General features: G+C 65.2%; 2 protein-coding genes across 3 annotated transcripts; both read right to left on the reverse strand.

The window, feature by feature from the left end:
* On the reverse strand, positions 1 to 12,145 carry FCHO1 (FCH and mu domain containing endocytic adaptor 1). Of its 2 annotated transcripts, none has more exons than XM_071577930.1 (29): positions 12,059 to 12,145; positions 11,043 to 11,249; positions 10,330 to 10,403; positions 9,528 to 9,619; positions 9,368 to 9,442; positions 9,134 to 9,275; positions 8,905 to 9,057; positions 8,228 to 8,332; positions 7,123 to 7,221; positions 6,943 to 7,039; positions 6,826 to 6,870; positions 6,677 to 6,749; positions 6,088 to 6,109; positions 5,947 to 6,001; positions 5,678 to 5,856; positions 5,515 to 5,539; positions 5,214 to 5,276; positions 5,048 to 5,090; positions 4,855 to 4,946; positions 4,145 to 4,759; positions 3,605 to 3,723; positions 3,395 to 3,500; positions 3,201 to 3,312; positions 2,965 to 3,120; positions 2,217 to 2,349; positions 1,923 to 2,122; positions 1,034 to 1,098; positions 785 to 949; positions 1 to 121 (listed from the first exon to the last, which is right to left on the reverse strand). In XM_071577930.1, the coding sequence occupies exons 3-29, from the start codon at positions 10,354 to 10,356 to the stop codon at positions 99 to 101; spliced, it is 3,081 nt and encodes a 1,026-aa protein (XP_071434031.1). In that variant the 5' UTR covers positions 10,357 to 10,403; positions 11,043 to 11,249; positions 12,059 to 12,145; the 3' UTR covers positions 1 to 98. The 2 variants fall into 2 exon arrangements, with proteins under 2 accessions (XP_071434031.1, XP_071434032.1); XM_071577931.1 differs by having other exon boundaries at positions 12,083 to 12,132.
* Positions 12,146 to 14,086: 1,941 nt separating this feature from the next.
* MAP1S (microtubule associated protein 1S) lies at positions 14,087 to 23,748 on the reverse strand. The gene is made up of 7 exons (XM_071577926.1): positions 23,575 to 23,748; positions 21,347 to 21,448; positions 20,239 to 20,321; positions 19,962 to 20,102; positions 16,352 to 19,538; positions 16,022 to 16,239; positions 14,087 to 15,645 (listed from the first exon to the last, which is right to left on the reverse strand). The coding sequence occupies exons 1-7, from the start codon at positions 23,723 to 23,725 to the stop codon at positions 15,490 to 15,492; spliced, it is 4,038 nt and encodes a 1,345-aa protein (XP_071434027.1). The 5' UTR covers positions 23,726 to 23,748; the 3' UTR covers positions 14,087 to 15,489.
* Between the last annotated feature and the right edge of the window lie 519 nt (positions 23,749 to 24,267).

Raw genomic sequence — 24,267 nt, forward strand, 5'->3', positions numbered from 1 at the left:
TCCCACCCCGCAGCACCCCCATCCCCAGCCGGCCTCCATCCATTGTTTCAAGTTCAAGGGGAAACCTGGGGGGCTCAGAGAGTCCAGCAGGAGGCAGCTCAGGATCCTGCCAGGTAGATCCCTGTGGAGGAAAAGTGGTGAGGAGGGCATGGGGGAACATCCCTGGCATGAGGATGGTCACTGCCAAGTGGCCAGGGCTCAATGCCAGCACCAAACTGGGCAACCTGCACCCTCTCCTGGGCTGGGGATCACCATGGGACGTTGCCAGGTAAGGGGGGAATTGAGTTTGGGGAGAGGAGAGGGGACTCCACTCAGCCCGGGGTGCTGGGAAGCAGGGAAGGGACTCTGTGCTTCAGGAAGGGACTCCAGGCACCCTGGAAAAGGGATCTCATACACCCCAGAGCCATGGGGAGCAGGAAGGGACCCCTGTGGATCTTGGAGAAGGGACACTGAGCACCCCAAAGGGCAGGGAAGGGACCCCAAGCAGGAAAGGGCCTTCTGTGCACCCCCAAGGAACAGGGAAGGGACCCCAAGCAGAAAAGGTCCTTCTGTACACCCCAAGGAGCAGGGAAGGGACCCTGTGCACCCCAAAGGGCAGGGAAGGGACCCCAACCAGGAAAGGGCCTTCTGTGCACCCCAAGGAGCAGGAAAGGGATGCTGTGCACCCCAAGGAAGGGACCCCATGCATCTCGGGACACAGGGGACAAGGAGAGGACCCCACATCCCCCAAGGCTGCGGGGAAAGGACCCCACACCCCTGGGGTGTGCCCCCTCCCCAGCTGTACCTGTAGCAAACCTCTTCTTGACCAGCGACATTCGGTACCCGGCGCTCGCCAGCTCCACCTCGACCCCCGACAAGGTGCTGCCCTCACTGCTGAACTGGGCAGCCACGGGACTGGGCTTACTGGGCCCCCCCAGGGGCTCCCAGCTGGCTGAGAGCTGGCCACAGCCTGGGGGGACAGTGGAGGGGTTGGGGAGGTCTGGATCATGTGCCCCTGCCCTGTGCCCTCCAAGCAGGGTGGGCACAGACTCACCTCCCTGCCCCGGGGCACAGGGCACATCCAGCAGCTTCCAGAGCAGCCTCTTCTCCTCCAGGTTCCTGCCGGGACACGGGAATGCCCTCAGACCCCCAGGCACCCCATTTCATTCTGAAGCCACATCCTTACCTATCTCATCATATCAGCATTCCCATTTCCCAGCTCAGGGTCTCCATTTCCCAGGTCAGCATCACCATTTCCCAGTTCAGGGTCCCTCTCTCCCATCTTGGAAGGGTTTGGAACCCCATATCCTGTGTCTCCCACCCTGGGGGGTATTTGGGACCCGTGTTATCCATCCTGTTCCCCATTTCCCACCCTGGGGAGGTTTGGGATCCCAGGTCCTGCATTTCCCACCCTGTGGGAGGTTCAGGACCCCACTCCTGTGTCTCCTGCTCTGGTGGGATTGTCACTCCCAGTCCTGTCTATCCCACTCTTAGGAGGTTTGAGACCCCAGGCCCTGTATGGGAACCCTGGGGAGGTTTGTGACCCCCAATCCTCCATTTCCCATTCCGGAGGTGGATTTGGACCCCCACTCCTGTGCTTCCCACCCTGGGGAGGTTCAGGACATCCAGCTCCATCTCTCCCACCCTAGGGGGACTGTGACCCCCCACTCCTGCATCTCCCAACTTGGTGGGATTCTGACTCCCCAGACCCATGTCTCCCATCCTGGTAAGATACCCCCAGTCCCCCACCTCTCCCGCCCTGGTGAGACCCCCCAGTCCCCCATGTCTCCCATCCTGGTAAGACCCCCCAGTCCCCCATGTCTCCCACCCTGGTGGGACCCCCAAGTCCCCCATGTCTCCCATCCTGGTGAGACCCTCCAGCCCCACATCTCCCACCCAGGGTCAGTCCGGTCCGCCCACCCCTGTGCCCCCCAGCCTGTTACCAGCTGGCCGCTGGCTGCAGCCTGAGGTTGGTGAGGGGCTCCTCCACGGGCAGCAGGACGTGGACGTTGGCGAGGGGCACGGGCAGGGCGAGGGCGCCGGCGTTGTAGCCGTACTCGACGCTGACCCTCGTGGCGGTGGGCGCGCAGTCCCAGCGCACGCAGAGCCGCAGCGGCGCCGAGCCGGGGCCCAGCCGCGAGAACTGCGGGGCATGGGGGCCTTTAGGGGGGCACCCACACCCTCCCACCCCCCAGGACGGGTCCAGGGGAGGCCCAGCTCTCCCCCTCAGCGCTCACCTGGTACTTGAGCAGAGCCACGTTGTAGTAGGAGGCGGCCGGGCTCTGCTCCGCCTGTTTCTGCAGGTGCCCTGTCAGCGCTGCCATGTTCAGCCAGAAGTCCTTGGTGCTGGGGTCGCTCTGGGAGGGGTCGCTGTGGGCACGGGGTCAGAGGGGCAGTGGGGCCCCCAGAACTTGGCAGCCCAGTTCCCAGCTCCCCATTGCTGCACCCACTGGCTCCTCATGACACCCAGACCCACAGGGACCACAGGGACCCCAATAACCACCTTCCAATGTCCCTGCATCTCGCCCAAGTACCTCCTGTACCCCAATACCAGTCCCCCATCACTCCATCCGTGACTGTCAAGGTCTCTGCATCCCCCCAGGCATCCCCTGTACCCCAATAACAACCTCCCAAGCTTGCTGCATTCCCCCTTAGGTACCTCCTATACCCCAATATCAGCTCCCCATCACTACATCCATGACTGCCAAAGTGTCTGCATCCCCCCAGGCAACCCCTGTGCCCCAATATCAGCTCCCCATCACTACATCCATGGCCACCAAGGTCTCTGCATTCCCCCAGGCATCCCCTGTACCCCAATAACAACCTCCCATCACTACATCCATGACCACCAAGGTCTCTGTATCCCCCCAGACATCCCCTCTACCCCAATACCAGCCCCTCATCACCACACCCACCCTCTCTCCCAGGGTGCCTGTGCCCCCTGCCCCATCCCCAGCTGTGCAGGGGGTCCCTGTGTCCCCACACCTGTAGAGCAGGTCGGTGTTGGGCAGGAACTGCTCGATGGCCCCAGCATTGAGCAGTCGGAAGCTCAGCACGGGCGGGGCCCCAGTCCCGCTGAACACGCGGATGATGCCGGCGGGGAAGGACATGGTGAGCTCCCCTGTCACCTTCACCAGGCAGCTGCCAGGGACAGGCCAGAGGTCAGTGGGTGCCTCAGGCAGGACACAGCAGCTGGGGAGGCCCCCAGGACCCCCCTGTACCTGTCGGCATCGTGCCCCTTGAAATAGGCGTGGACGTACTCGGTGAAGGCGGTGGCCACGGGCAGCGCGTCCTGCGAGCCCAGCACCACGGGGCTGGGACCCCGCGACAGCCCTGGGGAGGCACACGGAGAGGGGTGGTCAGGAACACGGGTGGGACCCACACCCTGTGCCCCCAGAGCCCCCCCAGCACCCACCAAGGGCCGGCTGGGACATGGCGAAGAAGCCGCGCTCGCTCAGGCTGGCGGGCGCCGAGTGCGAGGGGCCGCAGCTCCAGGAGGGCGAGGGGCTCAGCGAGCGGGACTGCAAGGCAAGACAGGGGTGGGGAATGGGGGGTAGGGGCTCAGAACCCCCCCGTGGGGGGTCCCACAGCCCAGCCCCGTGCCCCCTCAACCCCGGCCACGCACCAGGTCGCTGTTGCTGCCCACGGCAGGGCCGGCCGGTGGTCGCTTCGTGCGAGAGCGGCGAGGGGGGGCCACGAGAGGGACCTCCCGGGGGGCTGTGCTGGGCCAGGCAGGGAGAGAATCTGGGGGGGAGCACAAGGAGGGGGCTGAGGAGAGAGCCCTGCCATGGCAGAACCCCAAGGGGGGCTCCAGGAGGGGCTCATGGGTGCCATGAGTTGGGCAAGTCTCAGCCCTGAGCTCGGCAGGGTTGGGAAGGGGCAGCATTAAAGGGTAATGGGGGAATGCAGAGTTAGGGGTAATGGGGGGCACAGCTAAGGGTAACAGGGGTCAGGGGTAAGGGGGGCAGAGTGAAGGTTAAGGTGGGGCAGAGTTGGGGTTTTTGGGGAGCACAGGGTAAAGGTCAGAGCTAAAGGTCGGGGGGCAGAGTTTGGGGTAATGGGGGCACAGCTAAGGGTAACTGGTCAGAGGTAATGGGGTGGCACAATTCAAGGGAACTAGGCACAGGGTTAAGGGTATTGGGGGGCAGCTCCCCCAGCCACTCACCCGGCTCTGCCTGTGACGTTGGGGTCCCCGACGTGCCCCCCTCACTCAGCCTCATCCCTGCCCCTTGGCAGGTCCATGGAGAGGGGCTGGAGGACTCCCCCCCACTCGGGGGGGCCGGCGAGGAGGAGGAGGAGGAGGCCGAGTTGGAGGAAGGACAGGTCAGTGGGGGCTGGTCCCCTCCGGGGCTGCGGGCTCTGACCCATGGCGGGGGCTCCCCAAACGGGTCGGGCGAGGGGGCTTCTCGGGGGGCCGGGCCACTGAGGCAGCGGCTGCGGCCGTGGGGAGCAGCCCCCCCGTCCCCCCAGAGCCCCTCAGCCCCGGGGCCACCGAAGATGGCGAAGTTGGGGGGCTCGGGGAGGCGGCCGGAGGGGCTGCGGGGCCGGGGGGCCCAGGCACTGGGGTCCCGGGTGCTGGGTGGCGCTGGGGGGTCTGGAAGGCCACCCTGCTTGGGGAGGGGGCTCTGTGGGGTCCCCGGCTGAGGGGTCCAGGGTCTTGAGTCCGGGGAGGGTCCAGGCGCAGGATGAGAGGGTGAGTCCAAACCAGAGTCCTCCACGTTCTCCGGGGAGGAGGAGGAGAAGGGGGAGGAGGAGGAGGTGAGGACGTAGGCACGGGGGGCTGTGGGAGACCCCCAGTCAGAGCACTGCGGGGCAGGGGTTTGCCATGGCACCCCAGATATTGGGGGCCTCCCATCCCACTCCCCAGATTCTCACCCGGGAAATCCTCTGCTTCAAACGCTGACTCCAGCGGGGGCCCAAAGAGAGCAGAGGGGGGCACCGAGTCTGGGGGGATCTTTCCAGAGCCGCTGTGTCAGGGACAGAGGTGGTGCCTCAGTGCCCACCCAGGAACACCTAAGTAGGGGGAGGACCACCCCATGGCATCCCAATGACTCCTGCCCCCATGTACCTCTTCACTTGTGCTGTGGGGAGACCCCTCCCTGTGCTGTCACCTGCGGGGAGAGGGGACATACTGAGGGTTGTAGAGCCACTGAACCCCTCCTTGGATCTCCCAGGACCCCTCAATATCCCTGAGATTTCCCCACACCCCCGGGACCCCCCCAGCCCAGCCTTACCCGTCGCCAGCGTCCCCTCAGGGTCCGTGTCACTCGGGGCCGGGGTCAGGGATGCCACGTGTCCTGCAGAGGGACAGGGACAGGCAGCATTAGGGGACTTGGAGCCAGGGGGACCCCAAAGCTCTAGGATGGCTCAGGAGGGGTGGGATGTCCCCAGGGGCTGATGTGTGTGGAGAGGGAAGGGGGCTCAGGAAGCATGGGATGCCCCCAAGGAATGGGGCTCAGGAAGGATGGGATGCCCCCAAGGAATGGGACTCAGGCATGTCCCCAGGGCCTGGCATGTCCCCAAGGTGCCACTCACGTGACGACTGTCGCCTGACTGTGCCCTGCCAAGAGAATGGGACAGGGGTCAGATGGCCCTGGTGGTCCCAGGGGTCCTACAGCCCCTCCGGGCTCACCCCAATTCCAGGGGGAAGGATGAGGCTCCCCAAAGTCCCAGGAGGTCCCACAGGCCCCAGGCTCACCCCAATTCCAGGGGGAAGGATGAGGTTCCCCACAGTGGCCTTGAGCTGCTCCACGGAGGCCTCGGCGTTCCCAGATCCCTCCCGGGGCTGCACTGGTTTGATGTGGACATAAAACTTCCGAGGTTCATCCTCATCGTAGTCGGAGTCGCTGGAGGAGCAGCCCGGATTCTCCGCCTCAGCTGAGCTCCCGTCAAGGCAATTCCTGGTGCTTGGAATCCTCCTTGGATACCCCCAAAATCCCCCCCTTCCCTGGTGCAGCCCAAGGATACTGCGGGTGATGTCGGGGCGCACGGTGAATCCGTCCTCATCCACCTCTGGGCAGCCCTGTGGGAGACACTCGGACAGGCTCTGGCTTCCCAGTGCTCCCAGCATGGGAATGCCAAGCCCAGGGCTGGCACTGGGATACTCACCACGTCGTTATCCGGAGATTCCCTGGGGAATGACAAGGGAAGTGTTAGATGCTGAAGCAGGGAAGGGATGCAGGATGTGGGATGCGGGATGCAATCCTGCAAGGAATGCAAGGATGCAGGATGCAGGATGTGGGAATGCCAGGTGCAGGGATGCAGAAATTCAGGGATGTGGGAATGCCAGGTGCAGGGATGCAGGGATTCAGGGATGCGGGGATTCAGGGATGCGGGGATTCAGGGATGCGGGGATTCAGGGATGCGGGGATTCAGGGATATAGGATGTGGGAGTTTAGGGATGTGGGATGTAGGGTTCGGGAAGGCAGGGATGAGGGTTGCAGAGATGCTGGGATGTGGAATACTGGGATGCAGGATCCAGAGATAGAGAGATGCAGGATGTGGGAATTCAGGGGTGCGAGGATGGAGGAATGCCAGGATGCAGAGATACAGGGATATGGGAATGCAGGGATGCAGAGATGGATGCAGAAAATGAGGGATGCAGGATGTGGGATGCAAGAATGCAGGGATTCAGGGATGCTGGATGCAAAGCTGCTGGAATGCAGGGATATGAGAACACTGGGATGCAGGATCTTACACAGCATCACGCTCCCTCTCCTTACGGCTCAACCCAGGGATCCGGAACGCTTTACTCCGGCTCCTCTTGGGTCCTGGGAAAAGCAGGGACAGAGTAAGGAACAGCCCCCCCAGCCCCCAAAATTCCCAGCTGGATGCAGACGTACTTGCCTTCCTGCGCTGGAGCCAGCCGGTACTCGTCGAAATCCAACGCTCCTGCCATGGATCATGGATCAGACCAGGATCGTGGATCCATCCCTGCAAAGGGAGGGGACCCCCCTACCTCACCTGGCCGCTCTCTCCCTGTTCCCTTGCTCTCAGCAAACCTCCGGAGCAGCATCTCGGTGCCGATGTTTTCCACGTTTTGCTTGAATTCCTCATGGACCTGGGGAAAAAAAGTGGGAAGGACAAATGATACACAGAGGAAAAGGGAGAGACAGGAGGGGGATTCACCCACCTGGGACTCACCTGCCCGATCTGGACGTGCGTGTCCTCCACGGAGTGGGAGTAGGAGCCGATGAGACCCTTCATGTGGCGGAGATGGGCTTCTTCCACCTCCTGGAAGCGCTGGAGCAGGAAAGAGTGGAGGTCAGGGAGGGTGGGATGTCCCCAGGGATCGGCAGGTGGGCAGGAAGGGGGTTTGGGAAAAGTGGGACATCCCCAGGGGTTGGTGTGTGGACATGGAGGGAGGTTTGGGAAGGGTGGGATGTCCCCAGGGATTGGCAGGTGGGCAGGGAAGGGCACTCAGGAAGGGGTGGGATGTCCCCAGGGGTTGGCATGGCCAGGGTGGAACACTCGCAGGGGTCAGCATTCCCAGGAAAGGGTGGTCAGGCAGGGGAGAATATCTCTGAGGAATGGTGTTCAGTCAGGGTGGCATCACCAGGGAAAGGGCTTGGATAGGGTGGCACATCCTCAAGGGACAAGATCCCATGGGAAGGGTATTCCCAGGGGCTGGCATCACCAAGGAGTGGGGCTCTGCCAGGCTGGCACATCCCCAAGGGCCAAAATCCCCAGAAAATTGGGGTCATCCCAAGTGGCACTTCCTCAGGGTTCACCCAGAGTGGCATGTCCCCAAGGGCAACCACCCCCACAGAGGGGGGATCATCCAAAGTGGCACATCCACAGGGAATAGGGCTCATCCAGGGTGGCATCTCCCCAGGGAATGATGTCCTGCCAGGCTGGCACATCCCTAAGGATCATCCTGCTTTCTGCCACCACTTCTCTGGGAGTCTGAGCAGTACCTGGATACCTAGCTCCCACCCTGCCCTACCTGCATCCCACCCACTCCCACCCCCCAGCAGTGCCCACCATGGCCAAATCCTGGCAGTGCCCACCCACTCCCACCCCCCAGCAGTGCCCACCATGGCCAAATCCTGGCAGTGCCCACCCACTCCCACCCCCCAGCAGTGCCCACCATGGCCAAATCCTGGCAGTGCCCACCCACTCCCACCCCCCAGCAGTGCCCACCATGGCCAAATCCTGGCAGTGCCCACCCACTCCCACCCCCCAGCAGTGCCCACCATGGCCAAATCCTGGCAGTGCCCACCCACTCCCACCCCCCAGCAGTGCCCACCATGGCCGAGTCCAGCATCCTCTGCTCGAAGTCGGCTCGGGCTGCGTTGTACTTGTCCACTGCCCTGCGCAGAGCCTCGCCCGCCTTCCGGGACTTGAGCTCCGCCTGCGGCACCCCGAGGGGACAGCAGGGACAGGGGCCATCCACAGGGACAGGGACACACCCATGGGAATGACAGGGATCATCAGAGAGGGGACACAGACCATTCCAGGAGGACAGGGACCATCAGGGAGGGGGTAGGGATCATGCCAGGGGACAGGGACCATTCCAGGGGGACAGGGACCATGTCAGGGGGACAGGGAACATCAGAGTGGGGACAGGGAACATCAGAGTGGGGACAGGGAACATCCACAAAAATGAAGGGATCATCAGAGGGGAGACAGCGACCATCCAGGGAGGGGACAAGGACAACTGGGAAGGGGACTGGGCCCACCCAGAGGGACAGGGATCATTAAGGGTTGAGACAGGGACAACAAGAAGGGGGACAAGAACCACTGGGAAAGGGACAAGGACCATCCAGAACAAAGACAGGGACCACTGAAGGGGGAGTTTGGGACTACCAGGGTGGGGACAGGAACAATCAGCAGGGGACAGGGACCACCCAAAGCTGACAGGGACCACTGGGGAGGGGGTCAAGGACTATTCAAGAGGGAGACAGGGACACTTGGGGGTCTCACCTTGTCGATCTCCTTCTGGCTGGTGCCCTCCTTGCGCAGCCGCTCGTACTCCTGGCACTTGCTGTGGTAGCTCTCCTTGGACTTGGGCAGCAGCTGGGCCACCCCGTGCAGCAGCTGGACGGCCTCCAGCGTGCCCGACACCTCCTCCTTGGACTGGGGGGGCACAGCAGGGTGGGCAGGGGGGTTTGGGGCACCAGGGAGGGGGCAGGGAGGGAGGGGGACGTGGTACCTTCTTGTGCACCCGGCCTTGCTCCTCTCCGTAGCGCGAGATCTCCTTGATGAGGTCGTGCAGCTTCTTCATCAGCTCCAGGTGGCACAGGGCCAGCTTGTCCGAGGAGATGCGGAAAACCTCCCACAGTGGAGCAAAAGTCCTGGGTGTGGGGGGCACAGCAAGCATGAGTGGGGTCCCCCCAAACACCTCAAGGTGCTCCAGACCCTCCCCATTCCCCAGACCCCTCCATACCCCAGCTGGGTCCCGTTCGTGGCCATCTTCGACAGCTTCACCATGGCCTTGGCGTAGTTCTCCTCAATGGCTGCCCTGGCGGTGGTGAGGAGGGGGCTCTGGGGGTGAAACTGGTGGTTCTGGGGACCCCCCCATCCCAGTCAACCCCCCACCCTGGTACCTCTCCCGGACAAAGTCAGCCAGTTCCTTGGTGGAGATCTGCCCGTGCTTCATGTTGTGGTAGAGCACATCGAAGCCGTGGTTCTTCTCGCCCTGGGCAGGGGAACTCCCCTCAGCACCCAAATCCCACCCAGGGACCCCCACCCACACCCCATCTTTCCCATCCTACCAGGGGCACCAATTTGGGGTGGCCTGAAGCTCCACCTGGAGTGCACAGGGGGGTGCTGAGCCCCCCACCCTGCCCAGAACCAGCCAGAGGGGCCCCGGATGCCCCTGGGGATGCCCAGATGCCCCCTGGGGAGCAGAGACAGGAAGGGGTGGGCTGAACCCCAACGTTATTAGGGGTTATTTTGGGTGCTGCCCACTGCCCCCCACCCTGTGGGGGTGGTTTTGCCCCAACACCAGCCAGGCTGGGGGTGCAGGTGACCCCAGTGGGGGAAACTGAGGCAGGAGGAAGAGGAAGGTGCTGGCAGCTGCCAGACCTTGGTAGAGAAGAACCAGGAAGCACCAGCCATGAGACTTCCCCTGTCCCCGGGGCACCTGTGAGGGACGGGGAGCCCCACGGAGGGGGCACAGGGATCCCCACGGAGGGGGGCACAGGGATGGCACCAGAGCCAGGAGACCCCCGGGCACCCCCACCCATCACCCCCCCCCCCACTTCAGCAATTAATTTGCAGTGATAACAAAGGTGTCAGGCCTTGAAAATTAACCTCTCCCCAGGGTGGGGGGCCCCTCTGCAGCAAGCCCAGAGGGTGGGGGGCACCTAAGGGGGGGGCGCCTAAGGGTGGGGGGGCCAGGCTTACCCAGAAGTGCTCGGTGAAATAGGACATCTTGGAGGGGGGTGGTGCACAGACCCCACAGCTCAGCTCCCAGCGCCCTGGGGGGACCCCTGGCTCTTACCGGGGGGGCTCGGAGGGGCTGAGCGGACCCCCCCGCCCCGCCCCTCGCCTGCACACACCGCTATTTATCAGTTTTGCCGGGGAAAATGCAGCCCCGTGGCCATGGAAACCGCAGGCTCCCCCCCTGCCCCCTCCAGCGCAGACCCCTCCCCAAGGTGTGCGGCACCCAGGGGTGCCGGGCTGGGGGGCTGGGGATGGTTCGGGGGGGCCTCCGGGGCCGCGGCTCGGCCCGACACCAGATACGCAGATCAATAATAAATGAGCGGCTGCTCCGTGCGGCGGCGGCTGCTCCCACACCCGGCCGTGCCCCTGGTCCTCCAGCCCCCCCAAACACCCCCCACAAACACCCCCCACCCCGCCCGGAGAGCCCCCGCCCCCACAAAGAAGGACCCAGGTGTCCGGACCACCCCCCTCGCCCCACCCGACCCCCAAATGTGCCGTGCTGGGAGTCACCCAAGGGAGCAGCCCCCCAGCGCTGGGGGACCCCCAGGCTGAGCCCCCCCCCAAGGCTGTGCCCCCCCCCCGGGCCCGCGCCCCATCATGCACCGGAGAAAAACAGGAAACCCCAAAAATTCGCGCCTCGTTGGTGCGACGGGGAGGGCCCCCCCCCCACTCACCCTGAGCTCTTGGGGGGCTCGCGGGGGTCCCCCGAGCATCCTCGGCGGGCCGGGGGTCCTGGGGAGGGGAAGGGGGGACTCAGAGCACGCTGCAGCCCCCCCAAAACTGGCTGCGAGCCCCCGCCCGTCTCCGCCAGTCCCTCCGCACGGGCTCAGCCACCTGTGTCACGAGTGGGGCGGGCTCAGCGTGGCCCCCCCACTTCCTCCCTGTTAAAGAGGGAAGGAGAGATGTGGGGTGGGGGCTCAGAGCCCGGCGGACCCTCCGCCCACCCACCCCCGCCGGTCCCGAGCGGCCGCAAACGCCACGAACCCGCCGCCGGCCAAAGTCCCCCGGGGGTGGCCGCGGCCACTGAAATCCCCGAGCGGGCCGGGGGGCGCGGGGTGGGGGGGCTGCGGCAGAGCCACGGCGGGACCCCCCCCCAACCCACGCCGCGCCTCCCAACCGGGCGGGTCCGACACCCGCAGCCGTGACCTTCAACGGGGCGCGGGGGGCGCTGGGGACCCCCCCGAGGGGTGCGGGGAATGCGGGGGGGGTCGGATCGGGGAACGGCTGCACCTGCGTGGGTGGGGGGCGCGGGTGGGGGGCGGTGCATCCTCAACCCCTCCCGGCTGCACCGGTAGGGCATCGCGGGGGGGTCGGGGCGTGCACCCCCCCCCAAAAAAAATAAGAGGGAAAGCGCTAAACCGGGTCCTGCACCTGCAGCGCGGGGGTCGCGGGGGGCAGAGGGGGGGGTGCACCGGGAATGGGAATTGGGGGAGGAGGAGGATGCACCGGGGCACGGCGGAGAGGGGCTTCATTAAGGATGGCGGGGGACTGCGGGGCGTGATGCGGTGCAGCGGAGGGTGCGGGCTCCGGTTGGAGGGGATGCGGAGCTGCACCCCCCACCCCGGGGCAGGGGATGCTGCGGGGACGGCGGGGGTGGGGGCACCGCGCGGGAGCGGCGGGGGCTGCACGGGGGGATCCCGCTGGCGGGGCCGGGGGTCGCTGCCCGCTCTCGGGCGGCCGCGGGACTCACCTGCGGGGCCGCCCCGGGACTCACCTGCGGGGCCGCCGCCCCCGCCCCGCTCCGCTGGCACCGGGACCGCGCCGGGACCGCGCCGGGACCGCGCCGGGGACAGCGCGGGCCACGCCCCCTCCCGCCGCGCCGCCCCGCCATTGGCTGGCGCGCCCGGCAGCGGTTACAGCAGCCAGCGGCGGCCGCTCCCCATTGGCTGAGCCGCCGCCGCGCCGCGCGCGGGGAGGGGGTGATTTGCATTTTTTAAAGCGGCCGCCGCCCCGAAAAGCGCCGCGGGGGGAGCGATGCGGGGCGGCCCCGGAGCGCGCCGGCACCCCCCACCCGTGTCCGCGGGGCTGCCACCCGTGTCCGCGGGGCTGTCACCGTCCGCAGGGCTGTCACCCCGCGCTCCCCGCACTGCCACACCCCGCGCGGACAATCCCGAGCTCCCGGTGCTTGCTGCTCGCGGTGCGCCGGCTCCCACCCGCGCCGCGACCCCCGCGATCGACCCTCGCCGGCTGTCACCGCACCCTCTGCGGCCCCGGGGCTGTCCCCCCCCCGTCTCCTCCGCCCCCCGGTGCCACCCGGTGCCGCGCTCCCCGCTGAGCTCATGCCCCGGCTCCGGCTGACACCGGCGCAGCTGCGGGGAGGGAGCGGGCGCGAAGGCGGGTGGGAACCCGCGGGGGAGACATTCCCATCGGGATTCATCCAAACATCCCGCCGGGATGGGCACGCGCCAGCCCGCGGTGCCACCGGAGCTGAGGCAGCGGGGACGTCACGCGACGGCTCCGGTTACGGTCGCTTTTGTCCCGCCGGCACCTGGCAGGTGTTGTCCCCGCGATGGGGTGGCAGTGCCAGGACGAGCCGGTGCCGCCGCGCCAGCTCCGGTGGGGTTGGGGGGCTGCGGATGGAGGGGTCGGGGGGCTGGGGACTTCTCCCCACTCCACACACGGCTCAGCCAGGATCAGGCCTCTGCTGGCCCTGTCACTGCGGTGACTGTCGCCTCTGTGACCCCGCGGTGTCTCCCGGTGTGTTGGCAGCTGCCAGCGGGGTGGCGATGCTGGAGAAGCCCCCGGTGCCACCGGGAAGGGGCTGGGAATCCCGTCCCCATGGCCACGAGCCCCTCGACAGAGCACCTGAAGCCACTGGGACAGGTCACAGCGCTGGGAAAACACCAAAGTGGGGGGCTTGGAGAGGCCTGAGGGGACAGTGACATCGCCAGGGACAGCCCCGACCTTGGGGGCTCCAGGGGAGTGAAACCCCCCCCCCCAACAACGTCTGAGGAACCCCCTCCTCAAAACACCCCACGGCCCCACTGCTGGAGCAAAGGGCCTGGGGACGGAGAGATTTTGGGGAAGGGGAGGTTTGGGGTGGGCTGGGTGAGGATTGGAAGAGAAATTTGGGGGTGGGAAAGGGCGGTCTGGGGTGAGCACGGGGGGATTGCGGGTGTGTGGAGGTTTGAGGGGCGTTTTGTTCCCTGATCCTGCCAGGCTCGTGCTTCCTGCTCAGGGTGGGGGCTCAGCCAGGGACACGGGACCCCCACCCCACCCCGAGGAGGCTCCAACGCCCCCCCAAGCCCCCCCTACGCTGCAGGGGCCGAGCGCAGCCCCCTCCTCCGCGGGCCGGGGGCGGCGGGGATGGGGATGGCAGGGACGGGGATGGGGATGCAGTTGCCATGGCAACCCGGCATCCAACCTCAGCCTCAGCGCTGCCGCACCAGCCCCGCAGAGCAGCCACCCCCTCCCCCGACCCTCCCAAACCCCCACAGGGCGGCACCCTGGACCCCCCGAAACCCCCAAACCCCCCTCCCCACTCTGGGGTGCGACCCCAGAGCCCCCCACACACCCCGGGGCTGAACCCAATCCAGCTTTCCCTCCACCACCCTCCACCCCACAGTAGCACCCACCACCCCTCAAATCCATGGGCCCCCCCCTCCAGACCCCTTTCCAACCCCAGACTCCCCCACATACCCCAGGGCTGACCCCAACCCAGCCTTAACCCCCCTCCCAAATCCATGGGACCCCACCCAACAGAAGAGACAAAGATAACTGGGAATTATCCTCTTTAATGCTCATTTTCCACACATTTGCCAAACGGGATCGTGGCGTGCAAGACAGGGAGTGTGCTGGCATCTGTGGGCAGGGGCTGAAGGGGGGTCACAGCCCCCCCCTCAACACCCCCAACCTCCAAACCTTCCAGCTAGGAAAAAATATATAAAGCACTAAAGGTGAGACATTCAGTGCCCCCTCCCCGAACACGTAGGACGATACAATCAAAGGTAAAATGCCCCCACGGGCACCGGGGGTGGGGGGCACAGATAAATAACACCACCCCCCACCCCCCAAAAAAAAAGGTTTGTTCAGTTTTCACTATTTTTGTCTTGCTTTATTTTTTTTCCTTTTTTTTTCTTAAAAAGTCATTACAAAAAGAGCCATCGAGGAGCCTCCTACAAAACGGGTTAGTGTTTACCCCAGGTGGGGATTGGAGGGGGTCACATCCTGTCCCACCTCCACTCCCAGCCCGGCCTCGCCCCTCCCTTGTGCTCTTCACTCGTAAAACTCCTTAAAAATTGCACGTGATGTTTGGTTTTTGAACAGCTTTCAGCAACTCAGGGGGGTGGGGGTGGATGGAGGGGGCTGCTCCCACCCCCTCACCCAAAAACTGGCAGCTAAGGGGGGGTGCCTTCTCCCAGCTCCACCTCCCAAAATCTGGGGAGGGGGGAGCAGGGTCAGAGCCCACCATTCCTGCTGCCAGGGAGGGAAGAGCCATCAGTGCAGTGAGTTGCCAGGTCTCAGGGGGAGGATGGGCCCCCCTTTACTGCTGCACATGAAGGAGGGGGTGACATCCACTTCTGGGCGGGCACAACCACTTTTGGGATGGGACACAGTGCCAGGGACAAGGCTGCAGGAGCAGCCCTCAATCCCAGGCTCCAGCCCCTTGTGCTGCCCCTCAAAGATGGCACCCCCTCAAGGTTGTTCCCCCCAGAAGGAGACTCAGCCCCCCCAGGACGACTATGGGGGTGGGATGGATTGTGGCTTGTCCAGGAAAGGGGATAAAACAACAAAACACCAAAATTTACCCTGTTAAATAGAGCTGCCCATTGGGGAATGGCTCAGCACTGCTGCTGGGTGGTGGGGGGGCAGTCACATCCTGCCCACCCCCACAAAGCAGGGTGACCCCATCCCCAGCTGGTCCCTCACCCCCTCCCCAGGCTGGCGGCGGGTGCAGAGCGTGGCTGGCGTGGGCATGCGGGAACCACGCGGTGTGGGGTGTGGCATGGGGGGGCTGCGGGCTCAGGGTCCCCAGGGAGCCCCCCCAGGTCCTTGGCAAGGAGGGCACAGCCCCAGGTTCCCCCAGCAGACCCCCCTCTCCCTCCCCTCTGAGCCACAGCAGCTTCACAGCCCTGGGTGCAGAGGGAGGGAGAGGGGGGGCTCCCAGAGGGTGCCTCCCCCTCAGAACTCCACCTTGCAGGCAGGGAAGGTCTCATCCTGCATGGCCACGGTGCTGTTGCTGCCCAGCACTGTGATCCCCAGCTCCTGCTGCCGGTCGTGGGTCTCCTGGTACCACTCGTGCATCACCAGGGAGTCGAAGGTGGGGATCAAGGTCACCTGTGGAGACACCCGTGACACCCTTGTCACCTCCTCAGCACCACGAAGGGACATCCATCACACCCTGTCACCCCCACCAGATACCAGAAGGGGCTGACCCCACCACTCCAGAGATCAATGTCACCTGCAGGAACACCTACCACCCAATCACTCCCTCACTCCAACACTGGAAGGGGCTGATCCCACACCTTGTCACCCTCCCAGCATTGGGAAGGGGCTGATCCCACCACACCCTGTCACCCTCTCAGCACAGGAAGGGGCTGATCCAAACAGTTCAGGGATCAATGTCACCTGCAGGGACACCCATGACACCTCATCACCACCCCAGCACCAGGAGGGGCTGATCCCACCATTCCCAGGTACCTGTGAGGCTCACCTGGATGTCGATGCCCCACTGGTGCTTGCCACTGAGGAGGGCATCAAGGAGGGGGCGCAGGACCCCCTCCTTCAGGTGGTCATCCCCACTGACCACGTAGCAGAGGGACCGGACACGCCGGAAAAACTCCTCATCCACGGTGCGGGCGCTCCAGGAGCCGGGCAGGTACGCCAGGTCCACGTAGACAGGGGCGCCCTGGGGGGCTGCAGCCCGTGTGCCTGCCAGGGTGGGGGGACAGTGGTCTGCAGCAGCCCCTGACCCCCCCCAGACCCACTGCTGGGGTCCCAGAGGGAACCTGGAGCAGGAGCCCCCCTGACCCCCATCCCATACCTGCCGGTGATGCCCGACCAGCTCCTGCTGCTGGCCGGGCTCCAGCGCTGCGGGTGGTCCCAGGGGTGCGGGGGTCCCCAGGGGGCAGCCTGGCCTTGTCCCCGGTGTCCCGGGCTGAGCTGGTGGGACCCCTGGCCTTGGGGGCCGAGGTGGGGTGTCGAGGGGGCTCAGCCTTTGGGGCAGCAGGTGCGGAGCCCACGCGGGACGGGGTCCTCTTCACCTTGTTGGGGGGCTCCTTCCTCCCAGGGGGCAGCGCCTCGGGGTCCACCATGCAGATTCCAGGCTGGGCAGGGATGGGGCAGGGGTCCTTCAGGGGGGCCGGCAGCGGGTCACAGGCTCTGGCCATGGCACGAGGCGGCCGCTCTGAGTCCTCATCCGACTCCAGCCCATCAGCCAGGAGGGAGGGACAGTCCTCGGTGGCCGGAGGGATGTCAGAGTCGGAGAGGGTGGGCAGTGATTCACTGACGGAGGTGGGGGGGGTCTCCCCTGGATGGCCCCGCTGTGGCACCAGCTCCTGTGATGGGTCACTGTCCGACAGCTCCCGGGGGCTGCCGGCGGCCGAGGCCACCCGCTCGGATTTGGGGTGCTCGAACTCACAGGGTGACACCAGGCACAGGTCCACGTCATGGGGGGACTCAGAGCGACGGCCGGGCCGTGGTGCCGCGTCCCCGTCGGCCCAGGGCGGGTGGTGGCACGGGCGCAGCGGCAGTGACAGCCCCCCTTTGGTGGGCTCCGGCTCCGGCGTGTCCCCAGTGCCCCGGGAGTGCCGACCCTCGTCCGGGGGGGACTCGCTGACCGGCGGCAGCACCTGCTCGAAGGAGACCGAGAGCGACTCGTCCACCTCAGTGGAGTGCGGGGAGCCCACCTCAGCCGGCAGCGAGGGCGTGGTGATGGTGGGGGACACATCAGGGACCTCATCCTTGAAGGGGCTGAGGGACAGACAACCCGCCTGCTTCTCCTGCCCGGAGCTGTCCTGTGTGCCCTTGCCCCCGGCCGCTGGCCACGGGTTTGGCTGCCGGGCGGTGCCGGTGCCCGGCTCCTCCGTGCCATCATCCACCGGGGACTGGTGGAAGGGCGTGTGCCCGGCACTGGCTGGCCCCGAGCTGGCTGGGGACATCATCTCCAGGGTCTTCTCCTCGGAGCTGCCACAGGGATCCTCAGCACCCTCAGGGCCGTGGTTGAGCAGCCCAGTGGGTGTCAGGTCGAAGTTGACGCTGCGGTCGCTCTTGGGGGTCTTGGCCATGGGTGAGGGGGGACACACAGCTCTCAAGGGACTGTTCTCCAGGTAGCGGAAGCGCTGGGGGCTGTCAGGGTCCTCCAGGCCGTTCTCCAAGCAGGATGAATCCCCTGGGACCCCTGGCCGCCTGGCACCTCCATTCTCCAGGGGTAAAGGCTCCAGTTCGCTCTCAGCTGTGGCGATGCCCTCATCTGTGGATTCCTCCTTTCTCCTCCGGCCAGCTCCCGGCTCCCGCTCCGCCTCTGGCAGCATGTTCTCAGGGGAGGAGGACTTGGAGCCATCTGACATTCCTGGATCCTTCCTCGCACCCCCATCCCGGGGAGTTTTAGCCTTGGGTTTCTCCAGCTCCTTCTTCAGGGGCGGCTTCTTGACGCTGCCGGCCTTAGCCAGGGGTTTGCGGGTCTCTGGGACTGGTGTTTTCCGTGCTGGAATCTTGGCTGGAGCTTTGGCCTCAGCCTTGCTCTCCTTTGTGTCCTTCCGCAGCGTATCAGCCTTCACTTCCTTCTTCACCACTTTCACCTCCTTCTTGGCCTCCCCTTTGCCCTCAGCCCCCTCATCCTTCTTTGTTGGCTTCTTCTCCTCTTTCTTGGGAACTGGCTCCTTCTTGGATGCCACTTTCTCTTTGTTCAGCTTCACCTTCACATCCACCTTTGCCTTCTCCACTGCAGGGTCTGGCTTGGCTCGAGCATCCTTGGCTTTCTCCTCCTCTGACCCCGTTCTGGCTGTTTCCCCCAGAGATTTTGGCTTCTCCTTGTTCCCAGCCTTTAAATCCTTCTTCTCCACCTTTGGAGTCTTCTCCTTGGGCACTGGTGCTCCGGCCTCCACCAGGCTGAGCTTGGAACCCGACTTGAGGCTCTCCTTGCTCTCTGCCCTCCTCTGCTTCAGCGGCTTCTCCGGCTGGGACACTGACATCCCCTTCAGATCATTCTTGGTGACCACGGGGTGCTTGAGGAACTCCAGGTGCTTCACCTTCTCCAGCCCCTCCAGGATGCGGGCCTGGGGGGTGCAGCCTGGGAACAGCACCCGGATGATCTTCTCGAAGCGGCTCACGGGGTGCCAGACGAGCAGGACACACACTGAGGTCAGGCACTGCAGGGGCAGGTCCTGCTCCTTGGGGTAACCATTCCCTGACCACTGCTGCAGGAGAAACTCCAGCTCCTTGGTGCCTTTCACAGGGTTCAGGACATACATGTCCAACCGGCCCACTCCCATCTTCTGGAAGAGCACGGTGGGCTCGGCGCGGGGGCCGCTGTCCCGGGCCAGCAGGTTGGGGCGGATGCCCAACTTCTCCAGGTAGTGCAGGGTCAGGGCGGCCTCATCGCAGCTCTTCAGCACCCGGGAGTTGCCCTCTATGTCCTTCAGCTTCTCAGAGACATTGAGGAAGACGACGCCCAGCTCTGGGGAGATGAGGTTCTTGGCCCAGTCCCCGTTGCCTTGGGAGCTCTGGGACTGGGATGGGTCCTCCTCCAGCTCAGCCAGTTTCCTCTGGAGCAGGCTGTTGATGCCAGGCAGGCTGTCTGTGCCCGCGTGTGTCACCAGGATGGAGTCGATGCGGTCCAGGTGCCGGACCAGCTTCCAGAAGGAGGATTTGGGGTTGGAGCCTCCGTTGACCAAGACATTGAAGCCGTTGACGGCAAAGAAAGCAGAGTCCCCTCTCCCACCCGGGAAGATATAGCAGCAGGGCTTGGAGAGCTTGAGGAATCCCACCATGGTGGGGGGCTCCAGGAGGTCAAAGGGGGATTGGGGCTCCAGAGACTCCGACAGGTACTCCATGAACTCCTCCAGCCCCTCCATCTCTGGCAGGACACAGCCCGGGTTGTAGCGCAGCTCGATGAAGTCCTGGAGGTTGTGGTGGTCCAAGCCCGAGTCCCTCCACTCCCCAAAATCGGGGCAGCTGATGGTCAGCTTGGCCTTGGCCGAGGGGTCTGCAGAGCTCAGGATCTCCCCCACCTGTGAGGGGATGGGGACAGCCGGGGCTTCAGTGGGAAGGTGGCACCAGTGACAGCAATGTGACACCCACAGGGGTGCCCTATGTCACCCCCCTTCCCTGGGGGCTCCCATTCCCAGTACCCACAGTGGGGGGCAGGGGGGCCTTCCCTGGTTCCCTCCCACCCCTGGTGTGGCTCAAGGTCGGGATGCTGTTGGTGGCCCCCCCCAGTCTGGCAGTGAGGGGAGGGACATTCCAGCAGCCCTTTGGAGCAGTGGCTGATCCAGCCTCCTCCTCCTCCTCCTGCCGCTCCCAAATCCCGCCGAGACTCCGGTGACGTGCACAGACAGCGGCTCCGGCAGCGCCAGCCTGCAACCCCCCCAGGGAGGGGAAACAGGGCTGGGGGGGACAGGCAGCTCCTTCCCGAGGCTCCCCCAGCACCACACCTCCTTATCCGTGAAGATCTGGATGAAATCCCGGAGGGAGAAGCAGCCGGTCTGCAGCATCAGCTCCCCCGTGTCCTCCACGCAGGGCCCCGCGAACACCAACAGCTTGTGCTGCGACACGTCCGTGATGAGGTTCCGCAGCTGAGCACGGAAGGGATGTGAGAACAGGGGGCATGTGAGGATGGGGGGCACATGAGGACAGGGGGGATGCAGGGACAGCACCAGGACCCATCCCACGGTGCTCCTGAGGGCACCACGGCCGCCGTTCCCAGCTCACCTCGTCGCACAGGGATTTGTCGGAGGGGTTGAGCAGCACCAGGGTCTCCAGCACATCCCCGCGGTGGTGGAGGGTCCTCTGACCTGCCAGGAGCAAGGGTTGACCCCCACCCTCCCCAAAATCTGGCTGCACCCCACGTGGGCCTCGTGGGGGTGGGGTTGGGGGGTGGCAAGGCCAGAGCCTGCCCGGTATTCCGGCGGAAGAGGGACAGTCATGATCCCACTCCGGACACTGCACGGGCCAAAGGACACGTTTCCCGTGTCCTTCCTGCCACAGGGAGGGGAGGGAAGGGGTGGGGGGACTCTGGAGGAGCCCCTTCTGCCCCCCCCAAACCACACAGCGAGCCCTGGGTGCTCCTGGGAGGGGCCTGGGGGTGCTCCCCCCTTCCTAAGCAGGGAACCACCCACTGGAGACCAAACTGACTCTGCCGGGGGTGGAGAAAAGGCACCAGAGCAGCCCCAGCTCCATCTTCCCCATTCCCTTCTCCCATGGAAAATCACATCCCGCCCCGGGGTGGCAAAAGGCAGCAGTTCCTCACGTTGGGAAATCACGAGGTTTGGATGGGGGGTGGGTCACAAAGCCAAGCGTGTTCCCACAGATGGCGGGGGGGTGGGGTGGGTTCCTACAGAAGCAGCTTCTGGGGGGGTTGTCCCCCTTTTCCCCCCCACAGAAGGCAGGAGAGGTTGGATGGGCCCCACAGAAGCAGCTTCTGGGGGAGTTGTCCCCCTTTTCCCTCCCCACAGATGGAAGGGAGGGTTGGATGGGCCCCACAGAAGCAGCTTCTGGGGGGGTTGTCCCCCTTTTCCCCCCCACAGAGGGCAAGAGAGGTTGGATGGGCCCCACAGAAGCAGCTTCTGGGGGGGTTGTCCCCCTTTTCCCTCCCCACAGAAGGCAGGAGAGGTGGGTTCCTACAGAAGCAGCTTCTGGGGGTTTGTCCCCCTTTTCCCTCCCCACAGAAGGCAGGAGAGGTTGGATGGGCCCCACAGAAGCAGCTTCTGGGGGGTTGTCCCCCTTTTCCCTCCCCACAGATGGAAGGGAGGGTTGGATGGGCCCCACAGAAGCAGCTTCTGGGGTGGTTTCCCCCCTTTTTTCCCCCCTTTTTTCCCACCTTTCACGATGCTGGAGAAGGTGGCAGAGTGCCGGGACACGAAGAGCTTGAGCTGCTCATCCAGGTTGCAGGAGGTGAGGTCAATGTCCCACGAGCGGATCCCTGTGGGAAAACAGGAGGCCAAAAATTTGGGGAAAGGGGGGCTCAGCACCCACCAGCACCACCCCCCAACACCTCAGCACCCACGTGGTGCCAGTGGGGCCTCACCCCACAAAATGCCCCCTGGTATTCCCTCTCTCACCTCACCCTGAGGTGGTCTGGGGCTTCCCAAACCCCACCTGCACACCTGCCCGGCAGGTGAGTGCCCTGTGCTGTGACTCACAGCAGCACCAGCTGTGCCAATGCCAAATCCCAACCCCCCAGGGCACGGAACACCTTTGCCAGCACCTCTTCAAGGGTGGTAATTAAGGAATTAACAACTCGGCACACGCCAGGCTCTACCTGTGGCACCGGGACAGGTGCTCCCGGCTCCTTGAGAGCCCCGAGGGGCAGCACCAAAACACCCCTTGGGGGGCTCTCCAGGGGGATTTGGGGGGGGTCTGGCAGACCCCCCTTCTGGCCCAGACCACTCCCAGTAACGGCCACTGAACTGGGAGTTGATGGCGTAACCGGCTGAGGGGTTGCACAAGGGTTTGGGGCCATTTTTGGGGGTTTGGGGCCGTTTTTGGGGCGTTTGTGGCCGTGTTTTGGGGGGGGTTGGGGCAGTTTGGGGAGGTTTGGGGCAGTTTTGGGGGGGTTGGGGCCGTTTTTGGGGGGTTTGGGGCAGTTTGGGGGGGGGTTGGGGCCGTTTGGGGGGGGGTTGGGGGCAGTTTTGGGGGTGTTGGGGCCGTTTTGGGGGTTTGGGGCAGTTTGGGGGGGGTTTGAGGCTGTTTTGGGGGGGGGTTGAGGCTGTTTTGGGGGGCTTGGGGCCGTTTTGGGGGGGTTTGGGGCCGTTTTGGGGGGGTTTGGGGCCGTTTTGGGGGGGTTTGGGGCCGTTTTGGGGGGGTTTGGGGCCGTTTTGGGGGTTTGGGGCAGTTTTGGGGGGTTGGGGGCAGTTTTGGGGGGTTGGGGGCAGTTTTGGGGGGTTGGGGGCAGTTTGGGGGGGGTTGGGGCAGTTTTGGGGGGGGGCTTGGGGCAGTTTTGGGGGGGGCTTGGGGCAGTTTTGGGGAGGTGACACTGCAGAGGGATGGTCCCACCATGGAAGGGATGATGGATCACACCTGGCAATGTGTCCCCATTGGGATTTTGGGGATCTGCTCTAGCGTGGGGTGTTTGGATGTCACAGCCTGAGACCACCCAACAGCTCAGGGAGGGGCAGGACTGGGATGTGGGGGCTTGGAGGGGGCTCCTGCAGCATGTGGGGCGAATTCCTGGGGGTTTGGGAAGGGAAGGGGCAGATCCTGGGAATTTAGGGGAGCAGATCTGGGGGGTCAGGGTGAGTGGATCCTGGAGATCCAGTGGAAGCAAATCCTGGGGGGTCTGGGGGTGAGGAGGAAGCAAAGCCTGGAGACCCAAATTCTGGAGATTTTGGGGCAGCAAAGGGTGCAGATTGTGGGAGTTTTGGTGGGACAGATCCTGTGGTTGGGGGGCAGGAAAAGGGGCAGATGCCAGGAGTTTAGGGGGCAGATTCTGGGTGAGGGAGGAGGGAGGGGAAGGTCCTGGGGTTGTAGGGCAGGAGAGGGAACAGATCCTTGAAAACAGGAGGGCAGATCTCAGGGGTCTGGGGCAGGAGAGGTGGCAGGTCCCGGGATTTCAGGGGGGAAGATCCTGGGATTTCAGGGAAGGAAGATCCCGGGTTCCAGGGTGGGGCAGATCCCGGGATTTCAGGGGACAGATCCTGGGATTTCATAGGGGCAGATCCCGGGATTCCAGGGGGGGAAGATCCCGGGGGTCTGGGGCAGGAAAGGCAGCAGACCCCGGGATTCCAGGGGGGCAGATCCCGGGATTCCAGGGGAGCAGATCCCGGGATTCCAGGGGAGCAGATCCCGGGATTCCAGGGGAGCAGATCCCGGGATTCCAGGGGAGCAGATCCCGGGATTCCAGGGGGGCAGATCCCGGGATTCCAGGGGAGCAGATCCCGGGATTCCAGGGGGGCAGATCACGGGATCCTGCGGAGGCAGGAGCTGCCCGGGGGAGGTTCCCACATCAGGGGGATCCCCCGGGGGATCCGCGGGGTCGGGCGGGCAGGGTGTGTGGGGGGGGCGCGGGGAGGGCCCCTCCATGTCCGGAGCATCCCCGCGCGGTCTCACCTCGCTCCAGCTGCTGCAGCGCTGCCGCCCTCAGGCCGGGCCGGTGGCAGCCGCCACCGACGATGGCGAGCAGCGAGAAGCGGCTCCGCGGCCCCGGGGCCGGAGCGGCGGGAGCGGCCGGAGGGGCCGCAGCCACCGGAGCCGCCGCCATCTTCGGCGCCCCCCGCCCGCCGCCCGGCCACGCCCCTTTGCGTCACCGCCGCCCCGCCCACTGATGTCACCGCCAGCCAATGGCCGGCGGCGGAATAGGGGGGAACGGGGCGGGAGGGCGGGGGGGGCGCGGGCTTAAAGGGGCAATGGCGGGGTGGGGCCGACGGGTGGGGTCCGCGCGGCGTGTAGGGATGCGGGATGGGGCCGGGATGGGGCCGGGATGGGGCCGGGATGGGGCCGGGATGGGGCCGGGATGGGGCGTGTGAGCCCCCGCATCCTCCTCCTGCCCTCGGATCCTCCGTCCCTGCGCCTCCAGCAGGTCGGGAATCACCGGTGGTGTAACAGTAGCCCCCCGACCCAACCCTCGGCCGCTCTTCCTGCCCCGCATCCCACCCCAGGCTCGGGCGCACCCGCAGCAGGAGGATGGGTGCGATCCGCCCTTCCCACCCGCATCCCCTGCCCTTCCCACCCGCATCCCCTGCCCTTCCCACCCGCATCCCCCGCCCTTCCCACCCGCATCCCCCGCCCTTCCCACCCGCATCC

The sequence above is a fragment of the Pithys albifrons genome, chromosome 27, assembly GCF_047495875.1.
Source record: "Pithys albifrons albifrons isolate INPA30051 chromosome 27, PitAlb_v1, whole genome shotgun sequence".
Classification (NCBI taxonomy): domain Eukaryota; kingdom Metazoa; phylum Chordata; class Aves; order Passeriformes; family Thamnophilidae; genus Pithys; species Pithys albifrons.

Coding starts and splice junctions, on each gene's coding strand:
- MAP1S (XM_071577926.1), bottom strand. CDS start 23,725: ATGGCGGCGGCTCCGGTGGCTGCGGCCCCTCCGGCCGCTCCCGCCGCT. Junction 20,322..21,346: donor CTTCTCCAGCATCGTGAAAG/GTGGGAAAAAAG, acceptor TGCTCCTGGCAG/GTCAGAGGACCCTCCACCAC. Junction 19,539..19,961: donor AGATCTTCACGGATAAGGAG/GTGTGGTGCTGG, acceptor ATCCCCTCACAG/GTGGGGGAGATCCTGAGCTC.
- FCHO1 (XM_071577930.1), bottom strand. CDS start 10,356: ATGTCCTATTTCACCGAGCACTTCTGG. Junction 9,443..9,527: donor GCTGACTTTGTCCGGGAGAG/GTACCAGGGTGG, acceptor CACCACCGCCAG/GGCAGCCATTGAGGAGAACT. Junction 122..784: donor CAAGAAGAGGTTTGCTACAG/GTACAGCTGGGG, acceptor TTTCCTCCACAG/GGATCTACCTGGCAGGATCC.